General features: G+C 49.2%; 6 protein-coding genes across 6 annotated transcripts; 2 read left to right on the top strand and 4 right to left on the bottom strand.

Moving 5' to 3' along the window:
- Window positions 1-831: 831 nt before the first annotated feature.
- On the top strand, window positions 832-2,773 carry L228DRAFT_282635 (hypothetical protein; the record flags this gene model as incomplete). Its single annotated transcript, XM_018336028.1, has 2 exons — window positions 832-1,007; window positions 1,077-2,773. 2 exons carry the CDS (start codon window positions 832-834, stop codon window positions 2,560-2,562), a joined length of 1,662 nt encoding a protein of 553 aa, XP_018188080.1. The 3' UTR covers window positions 2,563-2,773.
- A 126-nt stretch (window positions 2,774-2,899) lies between these two features.
- On the bottom strand, window positions 2,900-4,312 carry L228DRAFT_253078 (FMN-linked oxidoreductase; the record flags this gene model as incomplete). The annotated part of the gene is made up of 3 exons (XM_018333728.1): window positions 2,900-3,967; window positions 4,036-4,167; window positions 4,238-4,312. The coding sequence occupies 3 exons, from the start codon at window positions 4,310-4,312 to the stop codon at window positions 2,900-2,902; spliced, it is 1,275 nt and encodes a 424-aa protein (XP_018188081.1).
- A 1,371-nt stretch (window positions 4,313-5,683) lies between these two features.
- On the top strand, window positions 5,684-7,372 carry L228DRAFT_210984 (cytochrome P450 monooxygenase-like protein; the record flags this gene model as incomplete). The annotated part of the gene is made up of 3 exons (XM_018329876.1): window positions 5,684-5,809; window positions 5,878-6,150; window positions 6,209-7,372. The coding sequence occupies 3 exons, from the start codon at window positions 5,684-5,686 to the stop codon at window positions 7,370-7,372; spliced, it is 1,563 nt and encodes a 520-aa protein (XP_018188082.1).
- Window positions 7,373-7,752: 380 nt separating this feature from the next.
- L228DRAFT_260708 (phosphotransferase family protein) lies at window positions 7,753-9,658 on the bottom strand (the record flags this gene model as incomplete). Its single annotated transcript, XM_018334284.1, has 3 exons — window positions 7,753-8,848; window positions 8,901-9,526; window positions 9,588-9,658. 3 exons carry the CDS (start codon window positions 9,656-9,658, stop codon window positions 7,896-7,898), a joined length of 1,650 nt encoding a protein of 549 aa, XP_018188083.1. The 3' UTR covers window positions 7,753-7,895.
- Window positions 9,659-10,040: 382 nt separating this feature from the next.
- Window positions 10,041-10,546, bottom strand: L228DRAFT_246846 (hypothetical protein; the record flags this gene model as incomplete). The annotated part of the gene is made up of 1 exon (XM_018332504.1): window positions 10,041-10,546. A coding segment is annotated over exon 1 (169 nt), but the record flags the coding sequence as incomplete, so codon positions are not given.
- L228DRAFT_260709 (hypothetical protein) lies at window positions 10,505-13,336 on the bottom strand (the record flags this gene model as incomplete). The annotated part of the gene is made up of 1 exon (XM_018334285.1): window positions 10,505-13,336. One exon carries the CDS (start codon window positions 13,334-13,336, stop codon window positions 10,829-10,831), a length of 2,508 nt encoding a protein of 835 aa, XP_018188085.1. The 3' UTR covers window positions 10,505-10,828.
- Between the last annotated feature and the right edge of the window lie 3,237 nt (window positions 13,337-16,573).

Consider the following 16,573-nt stretch of genomic DNA (forward strand, 5'->3'; position numbering starts at 1 on the left):
AGATATGTTTCCATCGGAACATATCGGAGAGTTCACATCTCCCACTGCGCCCGCAGAAGAAGTCTTTGAACAAGAAAAAGTCAATCATTACCAAAACGGACTTGAGGAAAAGGGAACATGAGGCGGTGGTGAGAGGCTTGGGGCCTGCAAGGTGCCCCCCACGTCTTACTCCACCGGCTCGGTGAAACTTCATTGCGAGAGGGAAGAAAGCCATTGTAGCTGACAAGAGTTTCAACGAATAGAATGAAGACAAACAGCGACACGGCACAATACTCGGAGAAACACAGTAACACGAAAGCGTAGCAGGGTAGCAGAAGTTATGTCATGTTTCATCCCTAATATTTCCCAAGAGATAGGAGGTACTGTCAACCTGTCCTAGGAGGCCTTGTCTAGTTTGCCAGGTTGAGAGATGACGCTGGAGATTCGATTAGACAAGCAATTTCTCATTTGATTAGCTGATAATAGAGCAGTTTGTAATTGATATAGTATAAAGATGACCTTTAATTTGAAAGACTTCTTATATGAAGATGCAAAGAGGACGTCTAACAGAAAGATTGAGAGTTGTCTGGTAATGGGTAGATACTACGGCGGACTAAAGAGAGCTCTTGTGCTAGTCGAGTATAGCTAGGCTTAACTGAGTTATAGTTGACACCATAGCGAATGCTAGTTAAAGCATGGTTGAGAGCTATAACTCTGGCAATGAAGGAGCGCGCGGAGAAACGCGTGGGGAAACCGAGATCCGACCTCCGATCGATTACCACCGATGAAACCATAACACCAATGTCCAAATACTTTCCACTCCGGCACCGGCCATGATCCGATCAAGATAGTATGCCGTCATGGCTATCTCCCTCCTCTTTGGCGCGAGTACTATGCTTGCGGTCGTCTCTACCACGAGTCAGCCGCCAATGGCTTCGACCCAGGCAATACTCGACACTCATTGAACCGTCTTCGCGTGTGGAGCAGGTTGAAATCGAATGTCGCTCAAGCGGACATATCACTTTAGAGTAAATACATTCCCCCACGTCTCAACACTTGTTTTGCACGTATTAGGTACTAACCTTGCTTTCTTTCAGTATCTTCCATCCAGAAACGAAACCAAACGCGAGCAACTCGAAACCTCGCTCTCCTATCATCTATCTCCCATCTGGATTTGACCATGTATATAAGGATCCACGTTCAGACGCGCATTCTCCAAGTCAAATAGACGGCATTTCCTCCTTCTCAAGTCCAACGACGTCCTCAATAAACTCCGCCAAAGATGATGCCATTATCTCCGCGTTATCATCCGGCAGCGGGCTTCCTGTCATCCGACTAAACTATAGAACTCTCCACTATCCTCTCCCCATCCACGACGTACTCACTGGCTATGACTGGGTGGTCGACAACCTCTGCGAGTCACGCACGCCAATTGGAGTCTGTGGGCAACTTTTAGGCGGAAGTCTCGCAGCAATGCTCGCCGTAACAGAATGTCAAATGGGACGGACCAGAATTTCTGCTGCGGCCGTGGGGAACCCAATCGTGGACTGGCCGGGGCTCCTGTATGCTGCGTCATTATCTTCTTCATATACGGCAGCAGCACAAGACAACAATTCCGCTGAATCTCCAACTTCAAGTCCGGACCTGCGCCCCGACTTGTCCGCGGAATCACAAGCTTCGTCTGCTCACCATTTACGTCGTCCCGTAAGGTCACGTATCGCATCTACATCTTGGCACAAATACAACCAAACCAGCCAACCCACCGCGTCAGAAGTTTTAAATCTTCGACGATTCTACTTTGCGCATCAAGATGCGTATTTCGACCCCTTTGTCAGCCCGGCACTCTTCTTTCGTACGCCGGGGATTGATCTGCTTGATCCTGAGCACCAGGCTGAAATCGAAGCCGACGCTGAAGCTGAAGCCGATTCTCACTTAACCAATCCTACGAGTCCCTCATCAGACACTTCCTCTCCAGATACCCGTATCTCATCCTCTTCATCCTCATCCTCGCCCTCCCACCCTCCTAACCCCGACACCAACTCCCACATCCAGGGCTACCACGGCGTCATATCCAACCTGACCAAACGGCGCAAATCTCCACGCAAGTACCCTCCGCCCGGCCTCTCTCTACAACTGCCCCAGTTACGCATCAGTCTTGGCGCACAGAACGTGCTGCGCGACCAGGGGATTGAATTCGCACAGCTCGTTCGACGGGCACTTGTCACGCAGGAGCGTATGAGCAGGGACATTGGCGCCGTTCATTTCCGCGAGGTCGAGCATGAGAACGAGTATCACCATGAGCGAGGAAGTCATGGGTATGATGATACTACGTTGGAGACAAGCGATGCGCAGCAACTAGGAGAGCAGGTCAAAGAGGCCAGAGAAGCTCTGCTCAAGAGCCGCGCAGAGGAGATTGTAAAAGTACAGGAACTTACTGGGTCTGGAGTCTGGGGATACGGATGGGATAGCAGCGATGTTGGACGGCATGCAGGTGTAAATGGGTCACGTCGAGATGGGGAAGGTGTTGGGGGAGAAGAGGACATTAGAAGAGTCGGGACGTGGTTTGGACAGGTCCTTTCGTGAAATAGCCAGTTGCGGTCTTCAATTGTAAAGAGAAGAACGAGGCTTTTTTTTTTTAATAAAATGACTAAGTCTATGGTATTGCCTTGTTCGTAGGCAATGCGGAGCAGACGCAACAGATGTCAGATCTGAGAGGATGGGGGGAAAGAGATGTGCAAATATGCAAACGCCCCGTCCTAGATGAGCCATATTCTATAAATGCAAAAGCCCACTCCTACCGTTTCCCCAAATGCTTCAAAGGTATGAGCAGAATATTGAAGGGTGTAGAGAAAGAATAATTGAAAGGAAATTATAAATCATCATGATTTCGTGAGTCTCTTAGGGGAGAAAAGGGCGATATTTAATTCTTATACGCCGGTTTAATGCTCTTGACGCCGCGGCCGGCAAAGCCCCAGCGGATCTGGTTGGCGATTTGAATCTCCACGCCGAGTTCTTCGGCCCAGAACCACACCAAGGCAGGGTTCTTCTGGAAGCCTCTGCCAACAAAAATGACATCGAGACCATCGTCGAGTAGCTCGTTTGCCCGAGCACCAGACTCAATAGATCCGACCGCAGAGACGGCGAGTTTGTCGCCAACAGCCTTCTTGATGGTCTTTGAAAAGCCCGCCTGGTAAGCAGGACCAGAAGTGACTTGTTGCTCCGCGTGCAAACCTCCAGAGCTAACATCTAGCAGGTCGACGCCATGATCAGCAAGCAGTCCTGCGAGCTTGACGGTGTCTTCGACACGCCAGCTCTCATAGGATTCGTGTTCGAGCCAATCCGTGGCGCTGACACGCAGGAGAAGAGGCATTTCCTTGGGAATGGTTGCGCGGAGGGCATCGACAATTTCGAGCGTCAACCGGGTGCGGTTCTCAAAGGAGCCACCGTATTCGTCGGTCCGCTTGTTGGATACAGGCGAGAGGAACGAGTGGAGGAGATAGCCGTGTGCATTGTGGATTTCAATGGCGTCAACGCCAGCAGCAATGGCACGCTTAGCGGCTGCGACAAAGGCGGATTTGACCTCTTCAATGTCCGCCTTGGTCATTTCCTTGGGCTGCGCATGGTGCTCGTTGAACGGGATTGCGCTGGGGGCTTTGACATTGTCAGGCCAGCCCTGAAGCTCCGTGGTGGCCACGGCACCGCTGCTGAGCCAGGGCGCGACAGCGCTGCCTTTACGGCCAGAGTGACCAAGCTGGATGCCGACCTTCTGGCCCTGGCTGTGGATAAACGTCACGACGCGCTTGAGGGGCTCAATTTGGGAATCTTTCCAGAGACCCAAACATTGCGGGGTAATTCGGCCTTCGGGCAAGACCCCAGTGGCTTCAATGATAGTGAGACCAACACCGCGTTTGGCAATGCCGCCGAGGTGAGCCAAGTGCCAGTCGGTCATGTGGCCGTCTTCACCAGAGTACTGGCATAGCGGGGAGAGCTGAAATGTTGTGTTAGTAATGTGGTTTTCGATTTTTTTGGTCATATTGGAGATATGGGCGGACGTACCCAAATGCGGTTCGGAATGGTCAAGCCTCGCAAGGTCAACGGCTGAAAAAGCTTAGGCGGGTGAGTGCCATTGGATTGAGGGTCTGCGGCCGTGCCCGCCGGCGGGTCCTGGAGAGGAGTGAAGTAGGGGATCTGACATATCTCTGGTAAGTAATTGAAAATGGAATGAGCGATGCTGATGATGGATATTTGAAAAACATACTCCAGGTGCGGCACGATTGGCCAGGATGTTTTCCCCCAGAGGCTCCTGGACGTTGGCGTGGTGAGAGGAAGGCATGGTGTGCGTGCGTAAGAGGCGTATAGAGGTGTTGATTGAACGTAGTCAAGGTGGGAACAAGCCGAACTGGATGGGACAAGGATGAAGAGAAGGAAATGGATTTATATTACCCATGGGCCGAGTAAACATGATGACAGCTTTTGGCATCAAACGTGGGGATGAGCGTTTACTATTGCTTTGTAATGTGAGGATTGAAGTGTGAAAATATCAGAATATTAGTGATACTCCTACAACAAGCTCGTGTCATCCAGGGGTACGCGATAGCGTTTCATGTTTTTGATTGGCTCGGATAATTTTCGGAAGCATACGATAACGGAGAGATATCGCGTCAGAGGGCGCTAGTCTTAATATGTCGACAACCTTAATTTTTCTTACGAAAGGCATCGAAAATCATATCAACATTAATCAGCATCCTACTGAAGTGGTGAGCAGAAAAGTTGTGGAGATAGCAAGATATTATGGAGACAGCAGGGCAACTTCGACTGCTCACCATTTACGACACGAATAGTCTGACGTTGCGCAGTGCTTCTACGAACGATTCTTTCCCCATATATTATTACGTATGTCATTTCCACCCTTTCGGCAGTTGAGCCGGGTAAGCTCCTGATCTCGCAAACACTAACCCTTATAGGTTATGCGACCGCTCGGCTCCACTTCCTCGCGTAATGATGTCGATGCGCGTGGACTTGCCCTCCACGTAACCTCCCCGCAGTCACAACTCATCCCTCACAACTCACCTGCTCTCGTTTCTTTTTTTTCTATTTCACCTCGTATTCTTTTCTTCTTTTTGCCCTTTCTTTTTCGATCCTTGGGGCATTGACCCGTTGGTTGCCTTCGGTTGGAAGCCAGGCCATTTGGCGGCCAGAGCATCCAATAAGTTTTACTCTTATCATGTGACGAGATGACCTTCGCAACACTTGCTCCGTTTGTATTGACGTACATAGCTGATCCCGATAGTCCCCGTGTGAATATGCTCTGTATCTGTAACCTTAGTGAATATCTATCCTTTTTGCACTGCCAGATTATATGTACGCTCTCAAATTGAATGTTTAGCGATTCAAGCCAGAGTGTTTGCTAAATATGTGCAGGACTAGCGTTATTTTTGCCTTTTCTGCCGCATCTTCTTCTAATCCTCCTTCGTCGTTTCACTCTTCTCAAGTTCATTTACCATCTTATTCCCTTGGTGAACCTCACTGCGTCTTGATCGGTCAGAAGTGTCATTCCTTTCTTATCTGCTTATGATAGATTTACTGTATGATATCTTTGTTTGACCGCATCATGGCCAGAATGCTTCCATTTTCCTTGAAATTGTTCGCCTTGTTGGCCGGGGCTGCTTCGATTGTCATTGTTCGCCATCTCCCAGGTTACTCTATGCGCAATTCTCATATCTGGACGGCCTTGGTTACCTTTCTTTTCGAAATCTTTGTTTGGGCATTCTACAATGTCCTTGTTTACCCTCACTTCTTCAGCCCCCTCCGTCACCTCCCTCAGCCAACGGTATGCAACCCCTGAACTTTGATCCTAAAACAACCATAATGATCCACACGATTGCTCACATTCAACAGGGAGGTTCTCTGTTCACTGGTCAACTGGGTCGTATTCTGCGGGAACCGTCTGGTCAACCTGCCAGAGATTGGAACCGCACGATCCCACACGATGGTCTGGTCCGCTATCTTGGACTCTTCAACATTGAACGAATCATTGTCTTTAGCACCAAAGGCCTGAGCGAAGTTCTCACCCAGCGGCCCTACGACTTTGTCAAGCCGGCCCAGGCGCGAAACGTACTCAAACCCTTGACGGGCGTTGGCATCTTGTTAGCAGAAGGTGATGAACACAGGGTAAAACACTCCTCCTTTTGAAAATCTCCCCCAAATAAACGACACTAAATAACTCTAGTTCCAACGCAAAAATCTCATGCCGGCTTTTAGCTATCGTCACATCAAAGACCTCTACCCCACTTTCTGGTCCAAATCGCGGCACGTCGTGCAGGCCATTGGCAATGAAATCGCCAACCGCTCTTCTCAAGACGGGTCGACCGACTCTGCAGTGACCATTGAGTTTGCTGACTGGGCAAGTCGGGTCTCGCTCGACATTATCGGGATTGCCGGCATGGGCCAAGACTTCAACGCCATCGACAACCCCAACGGCGAGCTCAACAGAGTATACCGACGCATCCTTACTCCTAGCAAGCAAGGCCTGATCCTCTCCATTATCGGCCAATTTCTTCCGCAATGGCTTCTCCGCGCTATACCGGTCAAGCGCAACGAAGACCTCCGCGAAGCCATCAAAGTGATCCGCAAGACCTCGCTGGCCCTGATCCAGCAGAAAAAGGAGAAACTCGCACGCAAAGAGCAATCAGGCGTGGACATCATCTCAGTCGCGCTCCACAGCGGAGCATTCAGCGACGAAAACCTGCTCGACCAAACCATGACCTTCCTCGCGGCAGGACACGAAACCACCTCGGCGGCACTCACGTGGGGCGTGTACGCCATGTGCAAGTATCCCGCCATGCAGACCCGTCTGCGCAAGGAAATCCGCCAGCGTCTTCCCCCTCTCGACGACGAAACCTGGGCAGACAACATGCAGGCCGAAATGATTGAGGCCTTGCCCTACCTTCGAGCCGTCTGCAATGAGGTCTTGCGCGTCTATTCCCCGATCCCCATGACCCTGCGTGCAGCTGCCGTCGACACGACTATTCTCGGCCAGCCCATTCCAAAGGGAACCAAGGTTATCGTCTCCCCGCTCGCGATCAACACGTGCAAGTCCCTGTGGGGCGAAGATGCCGATGATTTCAACCCGGACCGCTGGATGGGAGTCGGCAAGGCCAACTCCGGTGGCGCGGAGAGCAACTATGCGTTCATGACTTTTCTGCATGGTCCTCGTTCGTGTATCGGCCAGTCGTTTTCCAAAGCCGAGTTTGCCTGCCTGCTCGCTGCAGTGGTCGGTCGGTTTGAGCTCCAGCTTGCCGATCCGGATAAGCCGATTCATGCCAAGGGCGGCGTTACCATGAAGCCGGCTGGAGGTTTACAGGTCAAGATGCGGCCCTTGCAGGGGTGGTAGGCTGTAGCATAGCACTTTCGCAGCTGGGATTGTACTATTGTACTTCCCTTGATGCTTCGGTCATCTCTGCCACTGTGCTCATCATTTGCTTCTATTTAATACTCACTCTTCAGCGCCTCCACGATATGGTCACCTGTCACCTGTCACCTTTCCTTTCTTTTCTTTCTTTTCTTTTCTTTTTTAATTATTTTTTAATCTTATTTATTTATTTTTTTTCTCGTGCCTATGCATTCTGTTCCTCAATAGCTTTCATACTTTTCATGCCAAGTACTTTATCTTCTTCCAGGAACATACGCACATTCTACATTCAATTTGTAAATTCTAGGTAGCTGAATAGACAAGTCTACTGATAATTCAACGCCTTACACGCTTTTTTTTCTTCCCCCTCCCTCCAGCCCCTCTCTGATGCAGCTCGAGCACCAGGGGTATACTGCCGAACCAGGAACTTACATATTTACCTCAAAAGCAACCTTGACTTTGGAGAACTAGACTTCAAAAAGACTGCATACATCAAAGCCTGCTTCTAGACATCATCATGATCATCAAACGGAAAATGCTCTTGCACGGCGCGTCGCTCCATTTCAGTATTAGAGTACTCCAGCAAACCGGCCTTGACCGTTTGAACAATAGCCCTCGATCTATCATATTGCTCATCATCAGGGACCCAGCCGAGGGAATCAATGCCAATATATTCCCTCATCTCGGAAAGCTCTTCCAGTCTTTCCTGTTCCTCATCATGTTGGTTGGTGCATTCTCTTATATCTTCCTCTGAATACTTCACTGGGCAGTCATCCACAGACTCCGATGTGGACGGTGCATGTTCAAGTCTCATCGGCCAATTCTGACAAGCTTGAACTATTGCGTATTTGAGAGACAGTGAGTCACCTTCCCACGGCTTCCGGGCACGGTCATAGAGCTGGGCTCGAAGCATGGAATTCTCTTCCCTGAGCGCGTCAAAATGATCTGGCATGTGCTTCAAAGTTAATGCAGCATAGTAGAAATGGACGAGGCGTCTTCGCATAGTCTCCTTTACCGCCTCTTGTTCATCTTGACCAAGGTCGTCAAAGTCTTCGGGCAAGTTGACTTCTGGCTTCGCCAATGTTTCCGACAATGGATCGCCCCAGTTTTGGAAATGATTTGGGATGCCAGCGCACAAACAGAGCGGCAAAGCCACTGCATACTGCCAGTCAATGATTCCCACTATCTCACATGAGGAATTTACCAAAATATTACTTGGCGAAAGATCCGGATGGCGCAGAACCGGTCGAGAAAAACGATGGCCTGAGGGGATTTGTAGATAAGGCGCCAACTGCATATATTCGGAGAGTAATTGGGCGTGGACAGTTGGATATTGCTTCTTAAAGTCGTGCATTTCACGCAGGTATCGCTCAACATGGAGACGGGGTCTCCCAAACCGTTGGCAAAATGCTATCTCCCGTTTTGCAGGTGCTTCAAAGCAGCCCAGGAACGTCTTCCCTAAGACTTTTATCAGAAAATAGTTGCCCCAAAGAGAGAGTGAAATAAATACATGGGCCCCGGTCCACGTCCAATGAAGCTCGTTCCTGATTCCACCATTGCGATTGCGTGGTTGGACCGATGACCATTTCAGCCTTCAAAGTGGATTGTGGTTCAGGCAACGAAACGCAGATATCCGACGGCTCAAGATCTCTGCGATAGTAGATACTCCCACTCGCAGGAAACGAGATGCTCATGAATTGTTTCTCCAGACGAACAATTTGTCTCATTATCTTTGTTCGTGTCTTGTTATCCATGGTAAACCACTGGTTACTGAGGGGAGTACCATCAACTTTCTCGTAAAGGAGATATTCTGTGCCGACGGTATTGGTATTGACCGGCGAATAACCAATGACTTTAGGTACCGGGATACCACACGAGTGCAAGAAGCCTAGTGTGGCTGCTTCACTGGCAATAACATGGTGTTTTGGAACGGTGTGATGGTAGGGAAGCCTAGCAAGGACTTCGTAACCGTCATTGAACGTGGCCTGGAGCACACGGTTGAAGCCCCCTTCTGCAAGCTTCTGGATTGAAGCAAGCTCGGAAATATGCCGGTCAGTAGCCCGGCATATAACAGCTGCAAGAGCATTGACATCAAATTGTATGCGCCGTTCGGCACGACGAAATTCCTCGTTGAATCTTATGTAAAAACAATAATTAATGGCCAGTCACCGAGGCAATGAAATTGTGTGACACTTACAGGAATCGCCCCGACGTGTACTCAAATAAATTGGTGCCAGTGTACCATGAACTCGTATATCTAGTATTCATATGGCCTAATCGGCCTGTTATTCTTGAAAGGAAACCCATACCATAAATTTAGCCTCCAGAATCGAAAATATTCAGAGAAAAAGGTATCTATTGGTCGTTGCTGTCCAAAATCCAGCATCCCGGTCTTAAATAGAAAATTGAGGAAACCCATATCCATACAGCATGAACGTGGCCGACACTCTGGCAATTCAGCAGAAGACTGGAAATCAGCGCTCCGATTGGCTGGCCCCGCTCACCGCCCTGGTTCTCCGCTGAGTGTCATATCTAATGCCACCTATGGCAGTGAGAATGCTACCGGAATAAGGTATCGTCAGGACGTGCTATGTAAGGAAAGTTATATGCAGCCAAGCGTGACCCGGTAACCCATGGTTATGCTCTGCCCTAACCTCGGAAGGACGAATTTCTGAATTTATTACAGAAGTTTCTGTTACGCCTCGTCCGCTCCATTCATTCCTGCTTAGTCATCGCTCTGCTTGAAAGTCTGGCGGAGAGCTTCTAGATAGCTTGATATTATTTTTCATCAATAGTTTACATCCACGGTCTTACAGTATATATACATTATAGATTATTTTGCACATGTTGTAATCAAATGGTCACTCTATTCCCGGGCTAGATACCTTTATTTTGTATGTTATTTCATTAATACTGTAGTTTACCAAAGATAATGTCGTCAAAAGGAACTCAACGACGCCAAAAGCAGCAAACCCTGCGTCAAACCCCAACCAAAACCTCTTTGCCCAATGCTCATTCCCACCAAAATCATCCATAAAGCCTCTCCAGTATCATCACCCCTCTCTCATCAGAAAAGTGCAAAAGGCAAAAGTAACACGGTAACACACAAAAAGCAAAAAAAAAAAAAAAAAGAAAAAAAAGAAAAAAAGAAAGAAACTAAATGCAGTGCCACGGAGTGGAGAGTGTAAAAGTCATTAGTCTTAAGTCATAAGTCGCAGACATGTAGCAAACCGTCTAGTCTTTGGACTTTCATTATGATAGGAACGGGACGAGGAGAGGAAAAGCAAGAAAGGAAGAAAGGAAGAAAGGAAGAAACAAAGAAACAAAGATTAAAAGCCAAAGAGAACGAGAACGAGAACCAAAAATTCAACCAGAGTCGAAGCAATAGATAGTCCCTCTGCGTCATTCGAGACTTCACGAGCAATAATTAGACGGAACCTAAGACGATGCAGGACCTGGAGGTGCATTAGAAGGAGAATTATCTGCTGCAACTGCAGCGCCTGTTCTCGCCTGACCTCTGCTCCTGTGGCCGCCAATATTAGCAGCTGCGTTATTATTAGCAGTAGTACTAGCACCACCGCCATTATTTGGAGCACCAGTACCGCTGGGACCCTGTGGAGAAGACTGCTGAGCAGACCCAGACCCAGTAGTCGTAGTCGTAGTCGCACTTCCAAGATTCTCCCTTCTTACCACCCTGATCCATACTTCGCCTGCCGTTTGGCCGCGGATATATTCGCCCGGGATGGCAAATGTTCCTCTTGGAGCGCTGGTGCCTGGTTGGTTTTGCTGGCCTTGTCCACTGGCTGAGTTGCCAGGTATGTAAGGGGGATTGGTGCCGCTTGCGACGGAGGTGCGATGTGTTGCGGAGACTCCGGTATGACTGCCAAATGCTGCAGAGTGCTGGACTACTCCTCCGACATACATGGGTCCCGGCTGATGGGTGGCATTGCTGCTCGCCTCCCCGCCGCTGTTGCGAACAAGCTGGATGTTTGTGTGCATAACGACGCTAGCAATTGTATCTCTGGGATTGCCGGCTCTAAAAGACTGGCCGGGAACACTTGAGCCGACTGCAGGTCGCGAAGCGCGTGTGGTGTGTCTAGTGGAACCTCTCTGTTGGCTGGTTCCAGGCTGGCCTTGCTGTCGTCTCTGGTTTGAGCGCTGTTGACCAGTGGTATTTGGTGGATTAGCAGCAGCAGTCTCTGACTGTCGGTGGGACTGATTCGCAGCATTCAGGACTCGGTGAGATGGAGGGTGTGAAGCAGCAAAGGTCCCGCTAGCTGCCCTACCACTCGGGTCCATTGGCGCATGCTCTGGGATTTGATGAGCCTCCGTGCCAGTCAAATTATTGGCAGAATAGGGGTGATGACTATGGTTGGGAGGTTGGATATTCTGCGACGGGAGTGAATATGGTGCCTGATTCGAGTTTGCCCTGGTCTGGCTGGTATCAAGACCGGGAGTGCCGCCATGTGAGTCAGATCCTCGGATCTGCTGCTGATGGAATGTATTGTCACCGTGCACATTTGAGGTGCTCGCACCCTGTGCCATTTGAGGCCACGATTCGACACCCTGAGCTTGCTGATAAACCCGTGTTCCTACATTTCTTGAGGATGGGTTCGGGCCATTGCGGTTGATGTTCGGGGTACCCTGGAGCGTTGCAGCATTTGTAGGAAGCTGACCGCTGGTATTGATGGAGCGGGTCGGATATGGCGAGTATCTGGGAACTCTATCGACTTGGTGACTCGATCTAAGAACGCCATGGAGAACGGCTGGCCGAGGTTGAGGAGCAAGTAAGGGAGCTTGCATGGGAAATATAGGGACCGGTCCAGTGGCATCTAGATCCATTTTGTGTTCCTCTTCAAACGCCCGGTCATGACCGCGAGAATCGGCTTGAGAGTGCCCTGGTGCGGCATTAGGGATGCCCTGCATTTTATGGTCTGAAATTCCACGCTCACCTTGGACTGAGCCCTTCTCGGCGGAATGCTGAGCTATAGTCGAAGTAGGAGGCGGCTGCGTGTCTCGATGTGTACTCCCGGCTTTTTCATCATAGTCGCTCTCCTGGGACGAGGAAGAAGCGCTGGTAGATCGACGAAGCGTTTCAGCTTCAGAATCATCTTGCTCCATTATCTCGTTCCTTTCCCGCTCTCTGTTGACACGCTGGCGGTAACGCTCCATATCACCAGGGAATGGATGTGGCCATCCATTCCCTCGCGGCGGCTCTGGCTCCGGATTAGTATACCACTCCGGCCTTGGGGTCATGGCTATTATGACATCCGGGCCAAGCCGCCGTACGATGTATAGGGTTTCAATACCGTCTCTTTCATTTTTGTCAATGAAAAAGCACGTACCCCCGTACCGATCCGCCAAAACTTCTAGGGGATCTCCGCGGGGAACAGTGTAATATCGAACGCCATCAATGGGCGGACCAAAAACAATCCCCCTTGTTGGAAGATTCGGCTGGACGTTCTCAGTCCGATTTCGGTCCCTCCTCTCATCTTCGTGAGATGCCCCAAATAGAGAATGCGAGCTGTGAGCACGAATGACATGAGAGTCATTGTCGCCAGTACTCTTCTCCTGAGTGACGAGGTCAACGGCTTGAAGAAGTACAGAGAACGGGCGGTCAATATCCACATTGTTGCTTCGGGGTTCGGACTGATTTCCGACTATATCACCCTCATTCGTTTTGTCATCCTCACACTTGTGGGCCAGCTCGCGGTTGGTGTGCTCTCTTGAGATTTCTGCATTTGAAGGCCCGGCATCACCAACGCTGCTTGCCTGACTACCGCTACCGAGATTCTCTGCAACTTTGCCTCTTGGAATTTGTAGTGCTGTCTGCGCTTGCACAGTCTGCGAAGTAGTTGGAGGAGTCTGCGTAGCCCATCCGGAGTCGTCCCGGTTGATAAGGTGGACACCGTCGTCGCTCATGGAAAGCCAGCACTGAACGCACATGTTCTTGCCGCATTGCATGCATGCTCTCATTGGGCCTTTATTGCGCAATTCGCAAGAATCGCACTTTGCCGTCCTCGCGGTGATGGTTCTGAAAAGGGTATGCGCGGGCATTTTCCTTTGTCTAGCAAGATAACCTCTTTCAAGCCAAATGGATTTCAGGGGCCGCTGACCACGAGAGTCCAGAAATGAGCTGGACGTGTCTATAGCAGAATAGTGGAAACGAAACAGTGAACTGAAAAAACACAAGCACTTCTTTTGGAAGCAGGGTCGATGTTTGACTTTCAATGGTCAACGATGATAATCTCGTAGTATAGCGCCGAAATCTCTGGAAATATTAATCTCCTGTTCCCTTTGGCTTTTTCGATTGCAGAGGGGTAAGCAAACTCACTTATGACTTGACAATTTCCGATCACAAAAACCGAAAGAATCAACGCTGTTGCTTCCTTTTGCCACTTGTCTGAGGCTGCTGCTGCTGCTGATTAATTTGGCGTCTTATCCAAAGGCTGGGAGGGGAGGAGTTGGCGAGGTGCCAAAGCCCCAGAAAAATGATCTTGGAGTAAAGAGTAGAGGGTAGCATAAAGAGTCTGGAGGAAGGATATGTTCAGGGAAGTCGTGTGCGAATTCTAAGCGGGTGAGAGAAAGGCACGGGAAAAAAGACGTGGATCTCAAGCTGGATTTATACGCGGTGTCGAGGGCATTCAAGGAAGCGGGAATGGGGAATTTTGTGTAGTTCCAACCGTGAAGTCAATGCAGTGAAACTGGCTTAAGCTGTGTGCCTTCATATGTGACCATTGCCGTTGACTTCTGGTGAAGCATGTTGTGATGGTGCTTTGCAATGTTGCAAGAAGCGGACCAAACACTGTAGGGCCTGCCAGATGTGTGACTAATTGAAGGGCAAAAGGCCCCAAGTCACGCCGGTTGGCTTGCCACTGAGCCCAAGAAAAGAATTGCTTTCCGGCAGACATTTTCCCAGTCCTTCACAAACCCGAGACTGGTGACCGGCTTGCGGGTCGATAAAGCAGCCAACGCAGAGCGCCAACTGGTGAATGATCGCCAATAACCAGCGTTCATATTACAGCCAGAAACGCTGTGACAGTGATAAAAAGACAGACTCCACCAAGATGAATAGTTGGAAAATGGGCGATGCACTGAGTCTGCAAACTTGGTGCCTCTCCTGCCCAAGCCATGCTTCCTTTCTGGAGCCATGAAGCATACATGCCATTCATTTGTGAGGCCAACGGAGCGATCGTTAAGAGCGCCCCTTGACTGGAAACCTCCATATTTTCTATGCTTCATGGTCAAAGTGGCGAAATATAAGCGACTGGAGTAGTGAAAATCGGCCGGCAATGTTGAGTGAGAATTATGTAGGTGAATGATGTAGCACAAACTTGCATCATTCCCAGTTACGCGAAGCTATGACAAAAGGTGCGAAAAGAGAATGGTAATCAGCTCCTTCAAGCAGGGGAGAGAATGCCGGGTAAGCGTTCCATAATTGCGAGAGAGGAAGCAATGCATTGAATGAGGGGTGCAGGCGTGGTTAAATGATCAGATAAACGATGGTGCCGTACCAAGGTTGCCGGCACACAGCATTGTCTGTGCCAAATAATGGTAGGATTCAAGAAACGGACAAGATTCCAGTTCGGTAGGGTCTCGTCGTATCAAAGTCTTGCGGCGAGTTAACAGTGCTTCTGAGCGCCATGGAAGCCAAACAACTGCTAAGATAATGGAGGCTGGAATGACTTAAAGCAATGTGAGATGCTGTGGAGGTGTTTCTCGATCGACCAAAGGAGTCATGTTCAAAGTTGTCGCGGTCATAAGACATTACTCTGGTTTGACGTGTTAGGGCTGAAGGAGCCGTTGTTCGACGGGAAGATTTGACGTAACCTGGACGAGGAGGTGGCCTTGGAAGCAAGAAATTATAAGTGTATCAATGTCCATCGAAAAGTCGCATGAGGTTTGTACTCTCAGTGTCATTTTATGCTCAAGGAAGCAGTGCTTTGTGGCTGTGAACAATATCAATAGCTGGAGTTGTCCAGTACACGTACTCCAGTCGATAGAAGGACTTCCAGCACTCCAGTATGCTGATTTCGTAGAACACAAGAAGTGGCTCATTTCGGTGTGGAAAAGCCAGGAAAGGCAGAAAATTGGGGGCAGGCAAGCCTTTTAACTTTTGCGAACACATTCATATTGAACACGCTAAAACATTAACGTGCAGTGACGACTCAGGTTCCAAGCAGAAAGGAACATTAAACGAAAATTGCGTGAATGGGAGAACAATAGCACTATGATCAAAGGACTACGCCATGTGCTCTGCGTCACTGTTCGGTTGCTCGATAGTGGAATAGGACCAGTGCTTGGCAATGGCCATGAGATCTCTCGATGGCGTAGCCAAGCCGTCAACGAGAGGAAGCCTCCAACGAAGATCACCTAATAGGTGTTAGCTCAAAGGTTTCAAGGTCAGACTTCATAAAAAGTTGAAAATCAGTGGTATTTTCGGTGCTCCGTGCCAGTGTCAGAGCAGCCGCAAAAGCCAAATAACACGAGCTTCAAAATGGTTCGATCGGAGATTCGATCCGCCGAAGTCAAAGGCTATAAAACTTGCAATGCAATCGTCAGCAGAAAAGTAGTTAACAGATCCGCCTGGAAACGCCAGAGTAGCGCTGAACGCTCCTGACACACCAGCAAAAATTAAACCAAACTTTTAACTCCTTCCGCGGTTGAAACGAACTGCAAAATTTCATCACTAAGCACCAAACAAAGAAGTCGCCTTTCGTTTGTTGAGTATTTCCATTATTCTATGGATCGGATAGTGCTGGCGTAGGACCAAAAATATATACAAGTACAAATGTCGAGCAACGATGATGCTGACGATGATGCTGCAGTGAACTTGTAAGCAAGCAACCACGCCCATTCCATATCCTTTAAAAGTGTGATAACAAGAAGCAGAAGATAAAGCGAAACTACGCCCGCCATGGAAACTGGAAATGGTTATCGAAAAATGAGCGCCGCGAATATGGGCCCGCCGATGCAGCCAACTTGTCTTAATTAGCTGAAATGAGGCTCATCCAATGGATGATGCGTATCGAACAAATTGGTAGAAGAAAGCGTCTCTTTTTTAATACAAGCGTCATGATCCGAAGCTGCAATTACAGACAACCTGCGGAGGAACGGGAAAGTAGAGTTGAGAGTGGATATAACGGTCGAAATGTTCGAATCACCGAGTCGGAGGAATGATGA

The sequence above is a fragment of the Xylona heveae genome (assembly GCF_001619985.1).
Source record: "Xylona heveae TC161 unplaced genomic scaffold L228scaffold_5, whole genome shotgun sequence".
Lineage (NCBI taxonomy): Eukaryota > Fungi > Ascomycota > Xylonomycetes > Xylonales > Xylonaceae > Xylona > Xylona heveae.